At 33.6% G+C, this 26,485-nt stretch overlaps 1 protein-coding gene across 6 annotated transcripts in view; it reads left to right on the top strand.

Annotated features, from left to right (window-relative positions):
• LOC106878597 (general vesicular transport factor p115) overlaps positions 1 to 26,485 on the top strand; it is a 60,940-nt gene that overhangs the window by 8,805 nt on the left and 25,650 nt on the right. For all 6 annotated transcript variants that reach the window (XM_089351447.1, XM_014927854.3, XM_089351446.1 and 3 more), the window contains exons 2-8: positions 1,388 to 1,474; positions 8,543 to 8,607; positions 9,169 to 9,242; positions 10,285 to 10,406; positions 12,765 to 12,923; positions 14,132 to 14,252; positions 14,928 to 15,112. In XM_089351447.1, coding sequence (XP_089207573.1) covers positions 1,388 to 1,474; positions 8,543 to 8,607; positions 9,169 to 9,242; positions 10,285 to 10,406; positions 12,765 to 12,923; positions 14,132 to 14,252; positions 14,928 to 15,112 — 813 coding nt within the window. The remainder of the gene's footprint in view (positions 1 to 1,387; positions 1,475 to 8,542; positions 8,608 to 9,168; positions 9,243 to 10,284; positions 10,407 to 12,764; positions 12,924 to 14,131; positions 14,253 to 14,927; positions 15,113 to 26,485) is intronic.

Here is a 26,485-nt window from a genome sequence, read left to right as displayed (position 1 = left end):
CATCTAGGACTATATTTTCCTTTTTTTCTTTTAAGAACATAGATTGTGCTTTGATTTCTAGTAACCACTTGGATGTTTCCTCAACACTGTAGAATACAGATGACTTTTATCTAGAGATTAAATTGTATAATTGTAACACTGCTTACTGTGTTCCCATCTAACCATCTCACATTCTAATGAAGTTTTCCCTCTGTCATCCTGCTTACTCACCTCGTTCATACCTCTATATCACTTCACCTATATTTACCTACCCTCACTGTACCTTGAGGGTATGTTCTGATACATCCTGTATTTTTCTCTAAGTCTCTCTCTTGCTCTTCTTCTCCAGCTGGGATATCCTTGTAATTATTCTACAGCAAGACACTTGTCTCTATCCCTCTATTATTCTTTTAACTAATCATCAACTTGTACAAAGTCACCTCCCTCAATACTACTCCCACCCCCAATGGAGGGGACTTAGTTTTGTCTTGCAAGTTACTTGGTAACTCCACTGGTGCATGTGCCATGAAAAAGCACCCAGTACATTCTGTAAAGCGGTTGACATTAGGAAGGGCATCCAGCTATAGAAACTGTTTCAAAATAGGCAATAGAGTTTGACACAGCTTGCCAGCATGGAGAACAGATGTTAAATGATGATGAAGATACGTTTAAGAAATTTCAAAGAAACTTTTCAATAAGCTGATAATTTTGTTCCTCATATGATCTTGCTCCATACATTTCATGTATGTAGCATGGTAGTAAAGTCAGCCTTTCACATATACATTAAACTGTCTGCCTATTGTATGTCTGAAAAATCTGCTTGTTGATGATAGACATAAAATAGCTCCCTGATTTTCTTACACTGTATAGTTCACTGGTTTTTGTCTCAATTCTAATTCTAGTTATGCCCTATAAATAACAGGCATAATCTACAAGTCGTGTACAAGTTGAGCAATTTGTAGGCTTTATTTCAAGGGCCCTGTACATTTGAAGTAATAGTTTTCTATCAGTTCTTAAAAAATCTGATGACATCGTTCCTTATACCATATAGACAGCACTGAGTACCTACCTGCTCCTATCCTTCATATTGAGTAAATTCACTTCTAAAATGGTGTATTGTAGCATTGATTTGTGTACTTACTGGTTTATTTAAGTGTCGATTTTTGTACTCATTGGTGTTTTGTGATGTTAAACTGTATACTCATTGGAATAGTGTAGCATTGATTTAGGTACTCATTGGTATATTGTAGTGTTTATATGTGTGCATATTAGTGTATTATCATAGTGTTGATCTGTGTATTTATTACTATATTGTAATATTGATCTGTGTAGTCATTGGTATTTTATAGTGTTCACATGTATAATTTCTGGAGTATTTACTGGTATTCATCTCTAATATATTTGACAGATTGAAAGACTCTGTGATAGAGTTCAATCTTCGACATTATTGGAAGATCGACGAGATGCTGTCCGTGCCCTTAAATCATTATCAAAGGTAAGAATATTTTTTCTGAACATATTGATTTTGTTAATGTTATTGCTATGTTTTGTGTTTAAAATTTCCAGATAGTTGCTTAAGATACCTAATCTCACCTGTGGTCTTATAGAGCTACCACTCAACTTCATTCTCTACAGCCTTTTAGTAAATGGAAGAGAAATGTTCTCTGAATGGAATAGTTTTAGAAAAGGTACACCACATCTCTGCATGCATAAGAGACACCTGAAAGGTTTGGCAATGGAAAGGGCATCCTGTTGTATGAAACAGCAGCAGCAGAACAACTGAGGAGAAATTTTATCATAGGAAGGATTGAACTTAGCACTAGAATTTAATAAAATACTGTGCAACATTAAGTGGATATTGGCCGTGGACACAAACAACTAGCAACAAGATATGTGTATGTATGTGTGTGTATATATATATACCTTTTTGAGCGTGGCCCTTGCCAGTACCGTGTGACTGGCCCTCGTGCTGGTGGCACGTAAAAGCACCCACTACACTCTCAGAGTGATTGGCGTTAGGAAGGGCATCCAGCTGTAGAAACTCTGCCAAATCAGATTGGAGCCTGGTGTAGCCATCTGGCTTGCCAGTCCTCAGTCAAATCGTCCAACCCATGCTAGCATGGAAAGCGGATGTTAAACAATGATGATAATGATGATGATGATGATATCCTGCCTCTTAGATTCATGTTCTCAAATTTTAAATAGTTTATCTGTGAATATAACTTAAGTTAATATTGTGACAACTATGTTAGTATAGAAATGTAATGAGAGTGATTTTGAGTGATTACATGTAGAGAACTCTCAGTGATATTCCTTATTCCTCAGATCAGTTCTGATTTTACAGACCTATAATCAATGACATTCCACCTATGACCTACCTGTTTGCTTTTGTATATTTATGACTAGATGTGTTTATCCTTTTTTTTTTGAGACAGCAAGTTATGATTTGAGGGAATTTGGCTATATGTGAAAATGTTAAACTGAAAGGCAGGTCTGTCCAACTCATACTAGCATGTAAAATGATTCTAGAAACAAAAAAATATCAATGATATTTTTGATGTTTTATTTAAAATTAAAAAAATTGTGATATTAACTTACCAGTTATAGAAAACATTTCATGACAAGCTCACAAGGGCCTCAATGTCAATTGTGAAAACATTTCCCAAAATTTTACCTACTTCATATTTGGAACAGAAAGTTTAAGCTTTATGATCAAAATTGTAATTTAACTCTTAACATCTTGTTGAAAATGTTTTATATCAGTAGTGCAGTTCTGTAATGATTTTGTTACAGAACTGAAATGAATAACATAAAAAGGGCTTTGAGTTATCTTATTTATATTAGAGAGTTTCTTATTTTCTTCAAAATGAATGTAAACAAGGTTAGTTTGATTATTTTATGATACTATGTGTGTTTCAGGACTGTCTGTGTTGTATAGGAAGTTAATAGTAAAAATGGCATGCCTATGAATTTGTAAAATTAAAAGTTTCATTATTTTTCTCAGCATGAATGTATTTCCCCCAGATCTTATGTACTTGCAATTAGCTCTTGGTACTAAAGTGGTTCCCACCCCTGCTTTATGTGACTACTCAACCTGTTAGAAATAGCAGCCAAATTCCCTTAAATCACACCTTACTCTCTTTAAAAAAATGGAAAGATACAATAAAGTTCCTGATATACAAAAAGATGGAACAGTCATGGCTTGTATGCCTTTTATCAGAGCTGACCTATGCTTAAACAACAGAACTTTAATAGAGTTCTTACATAGATACACAATCTCAAGTTTATGATGGGAAAATGAAGTGAAACAACAGCCAACTGGGAATCACAACTGAATAGTTTTTGTTGTTTCTTCTTGCTGGATCTTACTCCTTTATTATTGATTTCTTTCAATTAACCTCCCAGGTAATTTTTGTGTGGGAGCAAAAGAGTTAGTTGGTATGGCTTCAGTATATTAGTGTTACTATTTTAAATTTGGAAAGATAGGAGACAAAGGTGACACTAGTAGAATTTGAATTTAGAGCATAGACAAATGTGATTAAAAAAGAAAAGGTAACATTAGACACCAGATAAGCCTGTGGCCTGTCAATCCCCTTCTGTTTGTTCATTTAGGCAGGTCCACCTTCCAACGCCAGCTTACCAGCCTGTCATGACTTCACCATATTAATAAGTTTTGTTAGCTGAGTGCACTAAAGCAACATGAAATGAAGTGTTTTGCTCAAGAACACAAGGCATTGTCTAGTCCAGGAATCAAAACCACAATCTGACAATCATGAATGCAACAGCTTAATCACTTAACCATATGGCTCCACACAAATTAAATACCATGAAACATTTAATCCATGCAGGTGTTGTGTGTGTGTGTGTTGGCACTCCGTCGCTTACGACGTCGAGGGTTCCAGTTGACCCGATCAATGGAACAGCCTGCTCATGGAATTAACATGCAAGTGGCTGAGTACTCCACAGACATGTGTACCCTTAACGTAGTTCTCAGTGCGACAAGGCTGACCCTTTGAATTACAGGCACAACAGAAACAGGAAGTAAGAGTGAGAGAAAGTTGTGGTGAAAGAGTACAGCAGCGTTCGCCACCATCCCCTGCCGGAGCATCGTGGAACTTTAGGTGTTTTTGCTCAATAAACACTCACAACGCCCGGTCTGGGAATCGAAACCGCGATCCTATGACCGCGAGTCCGCTGCCCTAACCACTGGGCCATTGCGCCTCCACTAATTCATGCAGGTACCTTGATATTAAAATGAAACTGCACTGTTTCACTATTTTATAAAGGTACAAAGCATTCATTTTTGTAATAATGATGACTGTTCTAAAGGTATATCATCATCATCATCATCATCATCATTTTAATGTCCACTATCCCATGCCTGCATGGATTGAATGGAGTTTATTATGGCAGACTTTCTGTGGCTGAACGCCCTTCCTGTCACTGAGTTTTGCCTGTTTTGAAGTAATGTAATGTTTCCCCATGGCCAGACGTGTTTTCACAGGATATTGGAAATAAATGACATTGCTTTTATGCTAGTAAAACTTTCTTTACGACCTCTGTAAGAAACAACCAAGTGGCTGAATTGTTACCTCTGTAATAAATCAAATAGTAAAACTAGTAGATTATAGTTATGTATTATTCAATTAATATTATATTTGCAAACAAATGTAATTAATTTCATATGATATACTCTTGTCTTCCATTTCCTTTCGGTAAATATTTTAACTAACTACATATTTTCAGTGTTTTATATTCATACAATGTTCTGTACTTGAGATTTTTAAAATCAAATGGCTAATGTATATAAATAAGAATTTAATGACTAATTCCTAATTAATTTTACATCATATCTAGCTATAATCTTTTGTTATTTTAATATTCAGAATTCACCTTCTGTTACTATTTGCTCTCAGTTTATCCACTACTACATTTATATATACCCACTTCCCCTGAGCTAGCCTACAAGCTTTCACAATTATTGTCTACTATAGAATAGTTATGGATGATGAACTTGTATCACATCCTGTTTCTTAATTACTAGCTAGTCACTTGATGGAAAATTGTGTAAACTGTAATATACGAAGTCTGTGTTGTTTACTTGTGACTATTTTACTGATACTGTTTTTCTCTAAACTGAGTTTCAAAGGTCTCAAGGAGCTGATAACACATCTATTATAGTAATAATAACTTCCACTTTACACTATATCAAGATGATATTAATGATAATATTGATTTCTAACACTGGCATAAGACCATACATTTTGGGGTTAGAGAAAGTGATTCTCATAAATTGAGTCAGTTCTCTTGGGAACTATACTGCTAAGGGCTGGTACTCATACATGTTATTTGGGTTGGTTTCTATGGCTGAATGTTCTTCCTATTGTCAACCACTGTATAAAGTGTACTGAATGTATTTTCTCATGACACCAACACAAGGAACAAGAATATAATAAGAAGAAGGTATGGATATGTGGGGGGGGGGGTGAAGAGAAGAGAGTATCAATGGCAGAAGTGTACTCACTTTTTCTCTCAATTCATTTGTGTATTGTCTACACATCCTGCTGAGTATGCTTACACTGTAAAGTGTAAGGTTAAGAGAACCCTTTAGTCTTGCTAAGGATATGACAATATCTGATATCATGATAAAATGCACCCAGTATACTCTATAGAGTGGCTTGTGTTAGGATAGGCACCCAGCTGAAGAAACTAAGCCAAAAATGAAATATACAAACCAGATGCTCTCCTCTGACCCATCTAAGTAATCAGTATCTTTGAGTGAGAGCTGACTTGGACTGTGGTGACTTATATAATTCATGCCAGTTTAGAAAATAGTGACAATAATCATGAAACAAATATGTGTTGATGATAGCACACCTGAAAACAAAACAACCCTTTATGTAAGATTTGATTCCACTATAAAATAAATGTGTCTGTGAAAAACATGCTATATCACACAGATCTGTTGAAACTTCTCACTTGTATATACACAGATTTGTTAACAGAATATTTTTTAAAATTTCATTCTATTTCTAATAGAAAACAGTGATGAAAAAAACTAAACCATGAATACTAAAGGCAAAATGTCAAGTTATTGGTCAGGCTCTCAATTACATTTTAATAAATAAACTGAAGAGCATGTAAATCTTAATGCTGAGAGGTGATTAATTTGTGTGTCAAAAATATTGAAGGACTTGTAGAAATAAGAAGGAATATTCAAGAAAACACTAAAAAAAGTCTCCTAAGAAATTCACATACTCAGAAATGTGAATTATGTGAATTTCTCACAATGTACTTGCTGTTACCCGCATGGCTATTAGAACAAAAGTTTTTCAGTAGTATTCTATTTACTTGGATCAATGCATGCAAGTAAATCAATGAATGCAGCCATTGTGAACACACATGGCTATTTGGTAAGAAGCTTACTTCCCAACCACATAGTTCTAGGTTCAGTCCCACTGTGTGGCTCATTGGGCAAGTGTCTTTTATTATAGCCTTGGGTCAACCAAAGCCTTGTGAGTGGGTCTTGTAGACGAAAACTGAAAGAAGCCTGTCATGTATATATATATATATATATATATATATATATATATATATATATATATATATATATATATATATATATATATATATGCATATCTATGTGTGTGTGTCTTTATATCTGTATTTGTCCACTACCACCACTTGACAACTGGTGTTAGAGTGTTTACGTCCCTACAACTTAGTGGTTCACCAAAAAGAGACTGGGTAAATGTCTCCTACTATAAAGCCAGACTGACCAAAGCCTTGTGAGTGGATTTGGTAAACACAAGCTGAAACAAACTCATTGTGTGTGTGTTTGTCTTGATATCACACAGCAGTTGTAAACAAGCATCAGAGTGTTCATTTCCAATCTTCTATGAAAGTATGTCTAGCCTGGGAAAATATTACTTCCTTGGAAACAAGTGAGAGTTGGTGACAGGAAGGGTATCCAGTAGTAGAAAAGCCAGTTGATTCATACATGCATGGAAAACACATTAAAATGACAATGTTGTGTGTGTGTGTGTGTGTGTGTGTGTGTGTGTGTGTGTGTATCATCATCATCATCATCTGTTTTCCATGCTGGATGGTTTGACAGGAACTAGCAAGTTAGATGACTGCATCAAGCTCTGCCATCTGTTTTGTCATGGTTTCTATGGCTGGATACCTTTCCTAATGCCAATGCACTGTCAAGTGATTGTGATAAATGTAATTTATAGCATAAACACGGCTTGTATAGAAAGTACAAATGACATGATAATTGATCAATATAATTTATTAATCAATGTGTCACACACATACATTCTCTATGTACGTAACATATCTGCAGTTCTCTCTCGTCACTTGTAATCCTAATTCCCATTAGATACTGTATATATATATTGCCAGTCAATTAGAAATAGCAGTTTAAAAACTGTAGCTGGTCTTTTTATTCCAGGTATAAATCATAGAAAAATACAGCTGTGATATGTATGTTCCTAGAACTTTGCTAGACTCTATTAACAATGGTAGGGATTATTTCAGCTAAATTTGTTATTCAAATGCAACTGCAAGCAAAGGTGCATACACACAGAGCAACATGTGACTCGTACGGGTCAGAGGTTGAAGCCTGAATATAATTACAAAGGGAGAGTAACTTAGCTACTGCTGTGACTTATGTTCATACTTTTCATTGTCTCACCTGAAAACATTTGCTAACTTTCTATTCTCTACTTCTTTCTTAGGTAAACATGTCTAACTTGCTTACCTGACTTTTTAAATATGTCTCTGTCCTCTACAACTGTTTAGTCTACTTGACTAAAACACTCTGCATTGTATTAACATTTAATTACTTACAACAAACTTTATCTAATTCCTTTTTCCTTCACCACTGTTATGTGTAGTTGAGTTGTTTTACTCACACGCTTCTCTTATTATTCTTACGCTACTCTGTTATTGTTATTTCCTGGTTATTATTTATCTTCTCTAGTAGACTACAGGAGTTGCTTTTCTAAAAATTCCTTTTACTTTTTACACTTTTCATTTCTATCTGCTGTTAGAATGCGACTGTTTTTTTTTGTGAATTGATATCAAGTCTGTAAGACATATAACCTGTTAGAATACTTCTTATGTCCTTTTCCAGTGATCTTGCTGCTCTCTAACTTTCTAGTTCATTGAATTGATGACTTGATGGTTTTCTGAAGTTACTTTTACAGGTTTACAAAACACTAAAAGCTTAAACTTTGTCATCAATAACAGTTTCACATTTGTTTTAAATTTATTTTCTACAATATATTTTATCATATTTCTTGTCAATGACAGATAAATTGCCCCCTCATCTTTGTTCTGTTTTGGAACCAAAATATATTTCCCACTTAGACAGGCAAGTAAAGTAATAGTCTGTTTTTCTGAACTATTTCAGTCTTTGTGCTATTGGTAGCCAGCTACAGAAGGCTTAGTTACATCATCAATATTATACATCTGTGGCAATGTGTTTTTATATATATATAAGGTCTACAGATAGAGACAAAAACATTACCATACATTTCATTTTACTTTTCTATAGAAATATGCTCTGGAGGTTGGAACTCAGGCAATGGATATCCTTATCAAAGTGCTGGAGACTGACAGGTCAGTATTTTATGATGCAATTAATTCTTTTAGTTTAACGTCCAGATGGTTCTGGTAATCAAATTATTATTTATGCATAACATGTTTATTGCTTTTGATAGTTTGTAAAATTGTCTTTGCAACCATAAGCATTTTAGTGTTATTAAATGATATATAACTGTTCTCTAGTTAACTATCTAGCCATAGACAGGATAATTTTCATCTACCTTTGCATTTTGCTGTGACATAATTCCACATTGTGAAATAGATTTTATCTATGCAATAACATTCTTAATGCAATACATTTCACAAAAGTATTTAAGTTTATGTGCCATAAGAAGTGAATTCTAATGTTTTTGACAGGCACCTTTTCTCAAGAAGAATCTTATATTAAAGATTCCTGCTGTAAAATTAACTTCTCGTGGTAAATGAATTTATTAACTTTGTGAACTTTATTAGCTAATTTTTCTTAACACTTCCTCTTATATAGATTATAATGTTATACAGACTTACAGCAAAAGTTGTTGAACATTCCAGGTTTCCTTTTTCTTACAATACTTTTTGTTGCTTTGTATATTGTAGGAGTGACGCCGAGATTATTGGCTATTCTCTGGACACACTTTGTAACATAATGTCAAATGAACCTTCAGATGATGGTAAGTTTATAACATTATCATTTTCCCTACTATTCACACACATATATGTGCATGTAAAAATGTAAGGTAAACTTATAGACCTTATGTTTTTAATTAATAGACATTTTGCCTCATTGTGAAAGATAGACACTCAGATTAAACCACAGGTTTTTTTCCTTTCTCTCTGATTAAAGATCAATCACTTTCGTTGGTGAAGGGAAAAAACATGTGGTTTAACCAGTGTTAACTTTTCACAGCAAGGCTTGAAGCATATTGAATGGTTACTTAAAGTACACACTTGTAAGTTTACCAATATTTCTGTGTATGATAACAATGTATAGTGCTTCTATTTATAAATAGATGTGTGAGTGTGTTTGCATTGAGTTTTTCTTAATAAGAACAAGAATAAATTATGCATATTCTTTCTTGTCTCATATCTCCTCATTATTGATAAATAAAACTTAATATAAGCATTTCTTTGGGAATTGAAATTTAAATGCTTTGAAAATTATATTTGTTAAAAATATTTTGATCATTGTCATTTACTTCAATCTCATCTTCAATTTAATATCTGCTTTTCTATGAGTACTGCATTGATTGAATTGAACCTATCCCACATCTTTTTCTCTGCTGGGCCCAATAACATAAGATGTGCTAGAATCATTTTATTCCAAGCTTTCTTTTGTCTACTCTTGTTTCTTCTGCTGAAGAAGTTGCTACATTAATTTTATTATTATAAAACTGAAACAAAATTACTGGCCTTGTGCTAAAATTTGAAAGCGTTGGTTTAAAGGTGGTGAGTTGGCAGAATTGTTAGAATGCCAGACAAAATGCATAGCAGCATTTCTTCCAGCTTTACATTCTAAGTTTAAATGCTACTGAAGTTGACTTTGCTTTTCATCCTTTTGGAGTTGAGAAAATAAGAACCAGTTGAGCTCTGGGGTTGATGCATTCAACTATCATCTTTCTCCAAAATTTCAGGATTTGTGCCTGTAGGAGAAAGGATTATTATAAAACTGAATTCTTTTGTTCTCAGTTTCTAGTTATATTGTTTCTTTTTCAGATTCTATGTCACTGACAGAAGATGAATTGTCAAATCACATTCCAGATGACTTAGGGGGTCAGTTCACTGAAATTTTTATAAAGTCCTCAGAGAATGTCACACTATTACTGTTGCTATTGGAAGTGAGTAAAGTATTCACCTTCTCTTTAAATAAGACATTAACAGCTTAAGAAAAATATGCTATTTGAGTTTATTGTTTGTAACTTGTAAATTCATAATTTCTTAACCCTTTAGCATTCAGATTACTCAGTCAAATGTAATGCTTATTTATTCACATTGTTTTGAATTAATCATGCATTATCTCATAGTTTCAAGATTTTGATGACGTGCTTGTTTATCTTTGGAAACACATTGTAAGGAAGATGTAGAGGCAGGATCTGGTCTGTTTGAGCCTAAAACGGGTAGAATATATGGGTCAGATATGGCTGATTTAAATGCTAAATGGGTGATACAAGAATTAAAATTTTTGTGAACACCCTAATATCTTCTACTCTTGCACATGTCCTTCTGTTTTTAAATATTTATCTCCTAGTTGTCCATTTAGTTTCATTAATTTCAATCAATATTCCTGTTGTTCTTTGTTAATTTTAACATCTGTTTTTCTCTACTAGTGTTCTTGCAAAAATATTGATTTTAAGGCAGGATCTTACAGCCAGATGCTCTTCCTTTCCTCACCAATCCTCACTCAATTTTCAAGTAGGGGATCTTTTATTCCACAGGTCTTTGAAAGCACACAATGACTAGTGGTAATGTCAGCAACATAATCAACATTTTGCTCAAATGGTGGATAAATGAAATATCAAATCCATGCGCGTTCACACACATACACTCATATGTGCAACAGGCTTCCTCCAGTTTCCATGTAGTAGATTCATTCATAAAGCATTAGTCAACCTAGGGCTATTGTAGAAGACACTTGCCCAAGATACCATGCAGAGAACTGAACCTAGAAACCTAAAGCCATGTGGTTTCAAAGCAGGCTTAACTATACAGCCATGCTTTGAGTTTTCAGTCATAAATCTATGTTGTCTTATATCTTATATTTTAATTGTAAAAGAAAAGAATAAAAGACAAGAACTAGAATCCTAAGATACTAGTTGTGGTCTGCATAAGCACTAAAGCAGTTAATGAAATCTGTAAGATTGAAGGGCCCTTGCCCAAAATGCCAGAACTGACTTCTCCCTTTGCCTCATGAACTTATTCTATTTTGTGGATTTTACATTTTACCTGTCTGTCTATTTGGAGAATATATACAGTATATATGAAATATGATATAATGATCTGTGTCAAAAGGAGTGTAGAGCCATGAAACAACAATAGCCCTTACAAATATCTGTACTGACTTGGTCAAAATTTATTTGAAAATCTTGAATTATATTATTACAAAATCGATCATCTGGAACCTTTTTATATTCTTTTACCATTACATCAGCTAAGTTGGTTTGTTGGATCATTAGAATAACAGCTTCATGTATTTAATACACTGGTGTAGCATTTTTCATATTTTAATTGTTACAGTCATTGGAGTGCAGTCATGCTGGAACATTACCTTGAAAGGTTTTGTTGAACAAATTGACCCCAGTACCTGTTTTTTCCTTCTTTTTTTTTAAATTTGGGGACTTATTCCATTAGCCTCTTTTGCTAAGTTGTTTAGTTATGGAGATATAAACAAGCCAATACTGGTTATCAAGCAGTAGAGGTGGAAAAACACAAAGACTCACACATCATCATCGTTTAACGTCCGCTTTCCATGCTAGCATGGGTTGGACGATTTGACTGAGGACTGGTGAACCAGATGGCTACACCAGGCTCCAATTTGATTTGGCAGAGTTTCTACAGTTGGATGCCCTTCCTAACGCCAACCACTCCAAGAGTGTAGTGGGTGCTTTTACATGCCACCGGCACGAAGGCCAGGCAGGCGGTACTGGCAACAGCCATGCTCGAAATGGTGTATTTTACGTGCCATCTGCACAGGAGCCAGTCCAGCGGTACTGGCAACGATCTCGCTCGAATGTCTTTTCACGTGTCACTGGCACAAGTGCCAGGAAGACGACGTTGGTAACAATCACGCTCAAATGGTGCTATTTATGTGCCACCGGCACGAAAGCCAGACAGCTGGTGCTCTGGCAACGATCACGGTCGGTCGGTGCTCTTAGTGATTTACTGGTACAGGTGCCATCACGATTTCGCTATGTACAACAGGCTTCAACTCAGATTCCATTTGCCAAACTAACTTTTAAGGTATTGATTAGCTCAAGCGTATAACAGAAGACATATACCCAAGGTACCACACAGTGAGACAGAACCTGAAACCAGTTGCAAAGTGAGCTTCTTAACCACACAACCAAAATATTTCTAAAACTCTGCTTCCATGTTTTGTATCGATGTTTTGTTTTTATAATACATAATTAGCAAACAATGACAGAATTCCATGTAGAACTTCTTCACAATAATATATATATTTTTCTCTTTCTATTTAGGAATATGATTTTCATGTTCGTTGGCCAATTGTGAAGTTATTGACAATTCTTCTTACAAACAAAAGTAAAGAAATTCAAGAAATCATTTTGATAAGTCCCATGGGAGTTTCTAAACTGATGGATCTTTTGTCTGATAGTCGAGAAATTATTAGGAATGATGTAAGTTACTTTCATCATCAGTAATTTTCATTGATTTATTTGTTTTTACCTCTACTGTAATCGTCATGGCTTCTTGCTTCTGTGTCGTTTTTTTTTGGGGGGGGGGGGGTTCTGATTTGCAGTGATATACTGGAAACAAGTTACAAGTGATTAGCTGTGGTGAGAGAGAACACTCTTACAGCTTTGTTACTGAAGTCAATTCTTAGCATCCTTGTGAAAGCAGATATACATGTATAAACATATGCATATTATCATCATTTAATGTTCACTTTTCCATACTTACATAGATCAGATGGAATTTGTTGAGGCAGATTTTCTACTGCCAAATACTCTTTCTGTCACCATTTCTCATCTGTTTCCCAGCAAGATAATACTTCTCTGACATGTTTTTCACAGAGGACTTCAAACGTTATCACTTGTATGACATTTTGCATGTTTCTGTTCATTACAAGTAATCAATGCAAGTTAAATCATTGAATAAGTTTAGAGCAGTGGTTTAGAAAAACACACATTTTAGCGGTTGGACAGATAAGCATTTGTGTCATCATCATCACCATCATTTAATGTCTGCTTTCCATGCTGGCATGGGTTAAATGGTTTGACTGGAACTGGTAAGCCAGGGGACTGCACCAGGTTCCAGTCTGATTTGACATGGTTTCTAGGGTTGTCACCATTCCTAGAGTGTCAGGCTTACAATCATGAGGTAGTGAATTCGATCCCCAGACCGGGCTGTGTGTTGTCTTCTTGAGCAAGGCACTCAGCTGTAGAAATGAGTTGCAATGCCACTGGTGCCAAGCTGTATCAGCCTTCACCTTTCCCTTGGATAACATCGCCTGGACTTGTGCTTTAGAAAGGAATTTACTAGGTGCAATGCCACAGTCATTCATGACCGGAGAGATCTTTACCCTTTACCCTTTTAACTATATTTATGTGGTTAGATAATATGAATAGTTATTGTACATTAAATGGAAGAGTATTGCTAGCTTTTATTTATATGGATCTTGATGGAGATGGATCTGAGTAAAGTTAGCTTGATCAATTAAAATATGAAGCCTTATAGATAACAAAGATGTTAATCGGAAATTATATCGACTTTGGAGTGATTGAAGCTAGTCCACAATGAAAATATTTCTAACTGCTGTGTTTTTAAGATTTGTTGTTCCATTTGGATGAGTTATCAATAATTATTTACACTTTTCTCTCAATAGGCGCTGCTTTTACTGATTCAGCTCACTAAAGGTAATGCAAATATTCAGAAGATTGTTGCTTTTGAGAATGCTTTTGAGAGATTGCTGGATATTATCAGAGAAGAAGGAAATAGCGATGGAGGTTTGTACTTGTCTCTTCACTGTTCAATTCATATATTCTTGTATTTCTATTCATTCATATATTTTCTCAAATATTTTAGTTCATTGAAAAAGTGGGATTTAAAAATTATCAAATTATTCAAACCATAAATGCATAGCAAATAATGTGTTATTTTGAAAGTAAATGGTATTAACATTGTACATCTATATAGCTGTTGTATATCATACAAAATATGGTTTGTGGATAGATATTTTCACCTTCCCACGAGTAATTGACTGAGTCCAGTTGGAGTGGCATGAATGTTATTTTATGAAGTTGTACAGAAATGTCAGCTACATAAGCATAAAGTGAATGTCCTCCACCCCACTTGCTTGACAACCAGGTGTTGGTTTGTTTATGTCCTTGTAACTTGGGAGTTCAGTAAAAGACCCCAATTGAATAAGTTCAAGATTAAAACCAAAATAAATATATGTTTGATTTCTTTGACAAAAATATTTCAAAGTGGTGCTCCAGCATGACTACAGTCCTATGAATGAAACATATAAAAGATAATGGAGATGCCACTGACAAGTATTAGTTTTGATACTTTTACACCAACTTAGACCCTGTGGGATCTACATTATAATCATATATTTACCATTTATTTTTACCACATTCTGTAAATTTTGAACCGCTGCCTATCATTATCAATTTCAGGTATTGTTGTGGAAGACTGTCTGTTACTGATGCTGAACTTAATGAAGACTAACACATCAAACCAGAATTTTTTCAAGGAAGGAAGTTACATTCAAAAACTGACCCCATATTTTCAACTTGAATCTTCTTCTCAGTCAGCTGGTTGGTCAGCCCAGAAAGTTACCAACATCCATCTTATGTTTCAAGTGAGTGTGCTAAATGTATATCTGCTTATAGCAGTTGCTGTTAAGTCAGAACTTTGGTGAATCTTTTTATCCTGCTTTCTCTACTTGAACTTGATGTACTGAGGGAATTTAACAATGCTTTCTAGGAATATGTGCTGTCATGTTGTGATATTAGGCATTCTGATTGATTCCTATAAAGCATATTGTGATCAGTGAGTGCTGGACTATTCTGCTAAACATTTTGAACTTGAACCTACAACTGACAAAACAGTATCATTTTTTAAAAATCTCTATGGTTGAAAGTAAGTTATTAAAAACAAATGATATCAATTGCAAAACATTTTCCCAACAATTCTATGCAGTTAATACTAATATATTCTCATAGTGTAGATATTACCAAAGCAATAGATCAACATACATAGCTGGCATATCTGTTTATGTTTCAGTTACCATTAAGTATTGTTTAATTCCATCAATTACATTTTTGTTCAAATTACATGAAGCATGTTATTCATCTTTTTTTTTCCTCAGTCCTTAATATTATTTTAATATTTTATTCATGCATGTCTCATTTTTGTTCTTTGTTCATTTTTAGGTTGTATTTTCTTCTTTATTGTTGATTCTGATAACTGAAATTCACTAGAATGTTCTTTATTTCATGTATCTTATCATTATGATAGTAGTACACTAAACTCTAACTATTGAGGAATTTCATTGTAAATTTCAATTTTCTTAAACAAAATTTTTAAAAGTTCTCATTGAATTATTGACTTGAAGAATAATTTGTTTCTGAATTCCTGGAATTATTATTATATTACTGACATGACAAAAAAATATATTTATAAAAAGATAATGGCCAAAATTTAATTGCTTAATTTCATTCTACAAACATAAACTCATAATGTTACTTCAAATAATAAAATGTTTACCTCAAGGATATTCTGAGCTTATATACAATAAGTTTCGATTCAGTTGTTTTGAAAATATAAGTAATTATGATTGTATCTACGTTAGATATATTTCTACTTAATTTTTAGAATGAATATATGTAATGTAAGTGATATTTTAAAAGTAAAGTATTTCTACTTTTTTATGAAATGAGATTGAATTGAACAAAACACCACCATACAGTTTAGGTATCATCATCATCATCATCGTTTAACGTCCGCTTTCCATGCTAGCATGGGTTGGATGATTTGACTGAGGACTGGTGAACCAGATGGCTACACCAGGCTCCAATCTGATTTGGCAGAGTTTCTACAGCTGGATGCCCTTCCTAATGCCAACTACTCCAAGAGTGTAGTGGGTGCTTTTACGTGCCACCGGCATGAAGGCCAGTCAGGCGGTACTTGCAACGGCCACGCTCAAAATGGTGTTTTTTACGTGCCACCTGCACAGGAGCCAGTCCAGCGGCACTGGCAATGACCTCGCTCGAATATAATAACAAATTATTAAATACCTCATTATTTCTTATCAAATGTATTTAGTTTTAAAAAAAATAGCATTTCTTGCTTTGGCTATCTCATAAATAGTTTTGGACAATTGCTTAAAGAATTTTGTTAATGACTGTTATCATCAACAAAAGAAGAATGCAACAGTTGTTTCCTTTTTCAACATGTATGCTCCTTTCCACACTCAGTTATCATCTTCTCAACAATCCTCCCTGTCATTATTCATTGTTTCCAAAAGTTTGTTGCACACATTTTTGTTTTCTTAGTTTTGATTTGTTTATCCACCTCTCTGTACTTGTAAGTCACCTGCATTAACAATGATATATTCTTAAGTAACAGACTTACCGAATAATTTAGTTGTACTTTACATATTATATTACTCCCTACTTGATGTGTTTTTAAAGATAATTTCTACTAGCATATCATAAATTAAAGTACCACTATAAAATCCATATTAAAATATATTTTCAACCATTTTATTTAGGCAGAAAATTAAATTTTTTAGTTTTATAAATTTTGTCAAATTCAACAAGATATATTCAACAGATTCTTACAATAGTACTTTAGCTTGTTTAGGGTTTGTTTTGCTTTTCCTCAAGACTACCATGAAGCAGTCACTATAGACACTCTGTGAAAATCATATATTTACATTCAAGTAACAGGCACTTGATGTGGGATATTTCAGTCCTGTCCTCACCTTGGAGATTACTGAAAGATTGCAGAAGTGCAATCTTTACCATTATGATTTATTGTGTACCATTATGACTTATTCCGTTCTTCAGTTTTATATGCTAGGTTTATATATCAACCAATCTACTGAGTTTAATATTACTGGCATTTGCTTTTCTATATTGTCTTTAACTTAATAGAAACAATAAATGTTGATTCCAAATGAAGCATGAAGTTTTATAAGAAGGAATTCATTAAAAATATAATTTTAGCTGAGTTTTTTTTTAGTGTGGGTGGTGGGGTAGTATACTAAAGCAGAAGAGTTTTAAAACTCCTCTGAATTTTAGCTGTTTAAACACCAATTGTACAGTGTCAAGTAGTTAATACAAACAGAATACATGAAAGGGATTTACTTAGAATAATATATTATTTATACAGTACTCTCACTTTCTTGATCTCCCTTAAATTAGTAATTTACTCTTTTTATTTTAAATGTGACCTACTGTGTTCTTGTTTCTCTGCTATTATAGGTAGTTTGCTTTTGGTATTTGATTTTACTGCTCAAGTTTCATACAGTACAACATACAGTTAGCACAAGAGTAAACATTCTGTCTTCTAACTATTATGAATTACAATGTGACTACTGACTTGATAGCACTGCAATCTTAGAAGTTAGTTCTGACTTTAGCTAACATTACTATACTTCTTGTACAAACATTAGGCGCATTGCAAATGCAATAGTATTGAGTTCATTATTAGCTATTCTGTCTTCACTTCAGTACTTTTTGTTTTAGATTCCTGTATTGTAGTTCTTCTAGTAACTGTTTCATTTGACCCTTTGAACTTGATACAAGCCTAAACTGCATGACATCTAAATTCTGTCCTACACTAACTTAGCAATTATTGTCTCCACTACAAGTACTGTCTATTCTTTACAGTTCTCTGTAGTTTTTTTCCCTCAATTGCATCTGCTTTGAAAAATTTTGCTGTCATGACAGTTATCTCAGATAACATTCACATATCAAAATAACTAGTTTTATTCTTATTCACCCTTAAGTTTCTAACATCTCTGCTATCTAAGAGAATTATAGCTTTTCAACTTCCAGCTTTATAACTGCTTCTGGCTCTGGTGTTTGCTGAGCCCTCAAAGAAAACTCTCTCTCTCTCTCTCTCTCTTCAATTACTTCAATTATTAATGCTCATTTTCCTATACTAGCAAAGATGGGTTGGATCATTTGTTATTTGAGTAATTGTTTTCTTGCTGGATGTTCTTGCTACATACCATTCAACAATGGAGTAATGAGTGAAACCGATGTCTATTATCTAAGGTAAACTAGAACAAGCTTTGTTCAGGGGTTCACTACAATAACTGTTATGTGGTTTGAACTAGCACTATGTGTGTAGTTAATAAAATAAACAGTAGGATCTGAGAACAGTAATAATGTTCTACATTTTGTGATTATTGAGTGTAAGCACTTAAGAAGTATAATAGTCCAACATCTTAACTTTGCAAGCATTGTATTTCACAATGCTTTTCATATCTCTGGTCATTCTGTAATACCATTGATTTTAAAGCTGACCTAATTTACCATTGTTTCACTATATCAAGAAGGCAGATAACTCAAATATAATTATGCTGCAAAAAGTATAGTAATTAGCAGTAGTGACTACCTACTATAGTAACTGTCTACTTGGGTGGACAGTTATCAATTTATTGTAGCCATTATCAATTTATTTATTTTATTTTCTTCTATAATTTTTGTGTACAATTGCATCATTTGTTATAGTTTTCCAATGGACTTATCACAGGTTCATTACATTTCTAATGCCAAGAGAGTGACAAACAAAGGGAGTGTCTGTGTATGTAGTTCAGGTGGACTAAATATCACAAGTTATTTTTGTTTGACACAAAATTCAGATTATTGACAATTGATATATATGTGTGTGTGTACACACACACACACACACACACACACACACACATCAGTCTTTTTTTGCACAGTTTCTGTATACCAAATATCACTCACAAAGCATTGGTCAACCTGAGGCTATCGTAAAAGATTCTTGCCCAAGGTGCTGTACAATAGAATCAAACCCTTCTTAAACACACAATCATGTCTACCACACTAAATTACATGCACACCTAAATTATATCAAGACTGATTTAATCAGTCATTAAAATGTCTCTTCAGCTCCTAATACCTGGTACCAGATGTGCAGTTCATATTTCTTCCTCTAACAACAGGCATATATTTGATATATCTGTACCAATATAACACTGTTTGATATATGCTAATACGTTAAAGAATGAAGTTACCTAATCTATTCCTTATTAAATTGAATTAAAACTCTCTAACTAAAAAGATCCAACACATCAAATTTAGATCATTTCATCTGTTGAGATGATGTAATTCCCTTTTTTCTTTCCACTTTCTCTTTCACCTTATAAAACCAATCATTTTTCTGCTGTGATGAAGAATTCATTGATGAAACATAAACATGATAATGTAATAATAATAATAATAATAATGATAAAAATATAGTTTTACAAATACTTATTTCTTAAATAGTATTGTTATTAGTTATTATAATTTCTTTTACTTGATTCAATCATCATAACCAATGAAGAACTTTCTTACTTAATTGTTCCAACCCAAAGTAAATAAATTATTATTAGATATAAATATATATAGAATGAATATATTTAAAGCCAAATGGTGACCACCCACTAAAATAATTTGTCACCTGTCTGCAGCTACTCGCTTGCTTTGTCTAGCTATCACTGGAACACATTTTTTGTCTCTCTTCAAATTCTTGAGAATCTGCTTGGTGATGATGCATGTGGCTACTTTTGCCCCTCCCATGTATGTGTCTATATGTACCAACTTCCTTTCCTACCAAATTCTGACAAGTTCCAGCACACTACATGCATACATAGGGTATTTTGGTAATATTGGGCCAACTTGTGATAGATTAACTGTACAGTCAGTGCAAAGCACTGTTTCATAATTTGTGCAGTTAATATATCACACCAGCGAGAGGAACCTTCATTGCTATAATATATAATGATTTTAACTTTTGGTAATGTCTTTATTTCTCATGTTTCATTCTATCTTCTCTCTTATTTATTACTTTCTGGTCTCATCCACTCTAATCCTATTTGATTAAATATTTATTAGTTATAGCCTATATAATTTTAACTTCAATGATAGTTTTAAAAAGATTCATCTTGATAACCTTATCATAATCTCATATCATCGAATTTGGTCTGATTCTCCATTGCATTTTGATTTGCAGTTTTTTCTACAGTAAATCACTGAGTTCACTTCTGACCCTCAACAACATGGTTGGAAATAATATATGTGTGTGTATATATATATATATATATATATATATATATATATATATATATCTGGTGTATGAGATCAGTTAGAATGTGTTGCTGAATAAAATTAAATGTCATAAAGCATGCTATATTATTGTTCATCTAAAACGTTATCCAATTAAGTAAAAATACCATAAAAAAAACCTTCATTAACCTTTATCATTTCTATCTCTATCTTTGCTTTTCCTTTATCTTTCTATCTACCATTCTCTTCTCTTTAGCGACTTCTCTCAATAGTTAGTCATTATTTGTCTATTCTTTGAAACTGAACTTCCACATTTCCAAATTATTGTTGCTATATATATATATATATATATATATATTTTTTTTTTGCTGTTATCTAATAACGATCTTGTTTCATTTTCTCTTTTGACTAATCACACAAGTAATCTATTGTTTCCCCCGTCTCATTTTTACCACTTGTTCAGCAGCTTTGGATGCACTCTTTAAAACTGCACATGCTGTTAGTTATTATTGTACACATTTCTTCTTCATGGTAACAAACATCAGTAGCAATAACCACATCGATTTTCAATGTGTATTGTTTTATAACAAAAAAAAAAAAACTTCGGATGGATTTTTAAAACAATTACTGCAGCAATAAAAATAAATATATTTTTTAATTTTAAGTTTTGTCATTAACTACTTTCATTCTGCTGAACTAAATTCAGATTAAGTTGTCTATTTTTAATTAGGAACTTAATATCTCATGCATCATGACTTTTTTGATTTTTTTTTTAATCTATGGCTTTTATTATTCTTGAAGATTAATCTCTGCTGTGGACAAATGTTCCATAGATATAGAAAAATGGTAACATAGACATCAGGAATAAGTTAATAAATTTTGCATCACGCTATATTTAAGCAGACTTCCAGTGATGTATGTATTCATTATTTATTTTGTATTCTATCAATGGAAGATCATGTGTGGTTTGCCTTTTTTAAGTCTTGTAACATCAACTTCTTCACTCTCTTTATTTCTTTGCTACTTAGTTGTTTTACACTTTATTCTCTTTGTATTCTTTCTATGTCTGCCCTCTTCTTCTTCTTCTCTCTCTCTCACCACAACCATTTGTGCTTCACTTGCTTTTTGCTCTCTAATTTATTACCTTCTTGTTAAGCACCAGTATTTTTTTATTCTATATATGCATAATCAAAACACTGTTATTGCAATGTTTATCACTCGATCTTAGTTTCTGGGATTGAAATAACTATCACAATTGTGACAAATATCAGAGTAATATTTCAAAATCAAAATTTCCTCATAATACAAGGAATGGAGTATTTTTTGTTGTAGACATCTGCAAATTATGAAGATTTAGAAACCCTAAAATAAGTATTGCCCTAGCCATAATTAGAATCCTAATGAAGGAGAGTCATGCAAAATCAACGTATTTTATAATACAAACAACAAAACTACCATAAACCGACAATAATGAAAGACAATATACAACAACAGACCTCAAGATATAAAAGATTCACAGACAAATAAAACAAATATATATTCCCATCGTCAGCTGCCTAACAGATATCATTATGGTTTGTGTGGATAGAGATAACTGTCAATGACTTCACTGCAGTTGTGTCAATCAAGTTGTAGCAATTACAAATAGAATGGTGGAAAACATTTCTTAGTTCTAAAGTTATGACATGTAATTTCTAAATTTTTCTGATTGCTTTTTCATGATATTGTAATCATTTGTTATAGTTATGCCAATTATTAGAAGACTATTACCTTTATTTTTTCATGCAAAACAAACTAGAATTGAGCTATTTGTGTGTGTGTGTGTGTGTGTGATTCTATGCAACACAACCTCCTTAAACTAGAAACCTTAAAATAAGTATTGCCTTAGCTATAATTAAAATTCCAATGAAGGCCAATCATGCAATATCATAGAACCTGGCTAAGCCCTCTGGCTTGTCTGTTCTTGTTAAACCATTTAGCCCATGCCACCATGGAAAAAAGGACAAGGTTGGTGCCATGTAAAAAGCACCCAATACACTCTGTAAAGTGGTTGGCATTTGGAAGGGCATCCAGCTGTAGAAACCAAGCCAAAATGGACTATGGAACCTGGTGCATCCCTTGGCCTTACCAGCTCCTGTCAAGCTGTCCAACCCATGCCAGCATGGAAAATGGATGTTGCTGATGATGGTGATATATATTTGTGCTGTTGCTAGATAATCATTGAACCGACTCAAGGTTCATCTGTCCTTTTGACAGGTCTTGTTATTAGTTCTGCTGAGTTTCTAGCTACCCTTCTCTGAAGTTAAGCTTAATGGTGGTGCTAGTTTTGTAGCCAACGATCCAGCCTCTTTGACATAAAAAGATGCAACCTGGATCATTAATACACATGCAGGGAAAATTACACAGGGTACCTCTTACATGAATACTTAATAGTAACGTGGGTTCTGATGTATTTATGTATTTGATGTAGTAAACTCAGAATTTCATTAAAATTAGACCCTTAGTGATGAAAAATATTAATTATCTAGATGACTAATTTGAGTAATTAAAAAAAAAAACCAGGGGAGACAACTTCAATCTCTTAATCAGTTAATGTTTCATATTCTTTCTAATTTTTAGCGCCATGCCAACAATTTTGATGGGGAAGGGAAAGTTGATTACATGGGTCTCAATATTTGATTGGTATTAATTTTGTTGACCCAGATATGCAGGGTTGACCTCAGCAGAATTTAAACCCAAAATGTAAAGAGCTAGAAGAAATGTTGCTAGACATTTTATCTGACATGCTAATTATTCTGCCAGCTCACCACCTTGAACTCAGAACATAAAGATCCAGAAGCAATGCTATATTGCATTTTGTCCAACGCACCACCTTTTCTTAATATTAAGTATGGAACACAGAAATGAATCTGATCTTGCAGTATTGTGACAGAGGTCAATTTTGCCTTCCATTCTTTCAGTGTTGATAACAACGTACTAATCGCAGGCAGTAGATTGGTGGAACTGTAAGGATGGTCCACTGGATGCTTTGTGATATTTGTTCCAGTTTTTGCATTCCAAGTTCAAATCCCTCCATGGCCTACTTAGATACTAGGCTTAACCCATCACCCTGTTTAACATGGGTGCAGAGGGAGATTGCAGAGACACAGTCTACAGAACGTACTCTGACAAGGGCAGTGTGGATAGTGGTGAGGGAATATCCATGAAGGATGAAGTGATGAGCCATAAGTTGAGGCTGAGTTTCAAGGTCATGGTTGTCACTGCAGAGCCTGTGCAGATGGAGGAATTAGAAGTAGGGGATGGAGAGTTTGGTGTGGGTAGGGTGGAAGGAGGAGAAGTTGAGGCATGAGTGTGAGTCGGTGTGTTTGTAGTGTATGGACGTGGTGAGAGTGAAGTGGTGTATGTTGACTGAAATGTCGAGAAAGGTGACGGAAGTGTTGGAGATGGTGCGAGAGAATTCAGAGGAGAAATAGTCATCTTTTCAGTCTCCTGTATCATAATGTCTTAATTGTGAAACTAATGAGGGAAAATTTTATAATCACTTGATCTGCTAAAAATTGTAGCCAAATTCTCTGTCGTCTTTAAAAAAGAAGAATGCATTAGATAGTGTTGTTCTGGAGGTATACAAAAATGGGGTTGGAACATCTGTAATGATAAGTCAGCTCTATCAGGACTGACGTAGGGTTCTTCAGTAACAGGTCTTATTATACTCTGAACATGTATGCCAACAGATTCAGTGTATTATCTAAAGGGACACCAGTATTATAGTGTAAGTTTCAATAGAATCTTTGTTGATGTATTTTAGAGTGAATTTATCTCAGTTTTCTCATTTTTGTCTCTTTTCTACTATCATCTGAACATTGTGTCTGTTGTGTTTTGTTACTTGCCTCCAAACATAATTTTATTATCTTTTGTTTCCATTATCTCCACTTGGTTTTAAATCTTTTTGATTCTCTCTCTCTCTCTCTCTCTCTCTCTCTCTCTCTCTCTATATATATATATATATATATATGTATATATCATCATCATTTAACGTCTGCTTTCCATGCTAGCATGGGTTGGACGACTTGACTGAGGACTGGTGAAACTGGATGGCAACACCAGGCTCCAATCTAAATTTGGCAGAGTTTCTACAGCTGGATGCCCTTCCTAACGCCAACCACTCAGAGAGTGTATATATATATATATATATATATATATATATATACACACACACACACACATACATTTCTTAAAGAGGACAACAAGCATTAAAGCAAAGCAAACATCTCAAGTCATATACATTATTATTGGTAAAAAAAAATTTTTTCCAGTAATAATAATATATATGACTTGAGATGTTTACCTTGCCTTACGTTTGTTGTCCCCTTTAACAATTATATATCTGCTGCATCGGAAATCTACAATGGCTCCGTAACTACCGTCTCGGCTATAACTTTGGAGCCCTAGTAATCCGTTACAACACTAACCTAGCATACCTAATCATTTAGATCACCTGTAAGCTAAACCCTCATACTTTGTATATACACACACACACACACACACACACATATACACAAAGTTAGTGGTCATTCTAATAGCTCTTTTGTCTTAATAATGGTCAATCACACAGTAATTTCCCTTTGTTTAACGGTCATTTTCATAGCACTTTTCGATGCCCAGATACCTGAAGAGATGGCGGCGTGGGTTTCCGCCCCGACATCTGAAACTCGGAGTTTTATCATGGCTACCAAATAATTGTCACATATTATTTACAGATAAATTTCTCAATTTACATAATGTCGAGGTCTCTTTCTTTCTTTTGTTGTCTTACCTTTTCTATCAATATATATATATATATATATATATATATACACACACACACACACACATCTAATAGTTTTTTATTGTTCAAATTTTCATGTTCAATAAGATTCAGTATATCATTTGATTATGTTTCTGTTGTGTCAGTCTTGAACTAGGTAAATTCTGTTACACCCACCTCTCTTTCTCTCTCTCTTTCTCTCTTATTTAAAGAAATGTGCCATACAATTAAAAATACTAATAATGATATTTCATTTTTGTAAATGGTTTGTAAGATTCTTGATGTAAACTCATGTGTTCAAACATATTTTGCTGTATCTTGAGATAGTCATTATGCCAATAATAAACACATACACTGGTTCTCTTTAACTTCTTTATTATTTATTTATTTATCAGTTGGTTAACTAATTAACTAATTGATTGTTTGATTAATTGTTTGATCACTCAGTCAGCTAAGTCTGTCAGAGTGTTTTCATCATCATTCATCACCATCAAGGAGACAGGCAGACCCGGAGTAGGGAGGGCATGTCATTGATAAGGTCATGAATAGCAACAAAAGGATTTTAACAAACCTAGCGAATTGATTGATTGCCTGAGCAATTAATTAAACAATCAATTAGTTAATTGGTTAAATAAAGAAGTGAAATAGAACTTATGCAGGTGTTTATTGGCATAATGAACTTCCTGTGATGCAACAAAATACTAATAAAATCTAACTTCATTTGTTACAGTTTCTACAACCAACATTTCCACAGCAAACAAATAAAGGCTAGTGTTTGGAGTTAACTCTTATAATGGACTTAGCTTTAAAGCATCATTTAAGGTGATAGAGCATATAGCTAATGGCTACAGTGCTAAGTATAGTATTGATAGAGAATTATTGTTGTTTCTCTGTATGTTCTTGTTGACTGATTTTTTTTTTTTTTTACCTGAATTTGGAAACAGTAAATACACATGCTTGTTGTAAATAATAAATTAAATTGTACTTTTATTTTTTTAACATTTATTTTTCTTTTCTCATGTCATTACCAGCATCTGTTTTTCCTTACTGCAGTGGGTTGGAAATGTTTGCTATACAGTATACCGACAATCATCTCAGTATAACTTCACTACTTCTTCAT

Source organism: Octopus bimaculoides, chromosome 4 (assembly GCF_046866305.1).
Source record: "Octopus bimaculoides isolate indiv1 chromosome 4, ASM4686630v1, whole genome shotgun sequence".
NCBI lineage: Eukaryota > Metazoa > Mollusca > Cephalopoda > Octopoda > Octopodidae > Octopus > Octopus bimaculoides.
The sequence above is the reverse complement of the archived record's forward strand: the minus strand, read 5'-3'. Positions and strand labels throughout refer to the sequence as shown.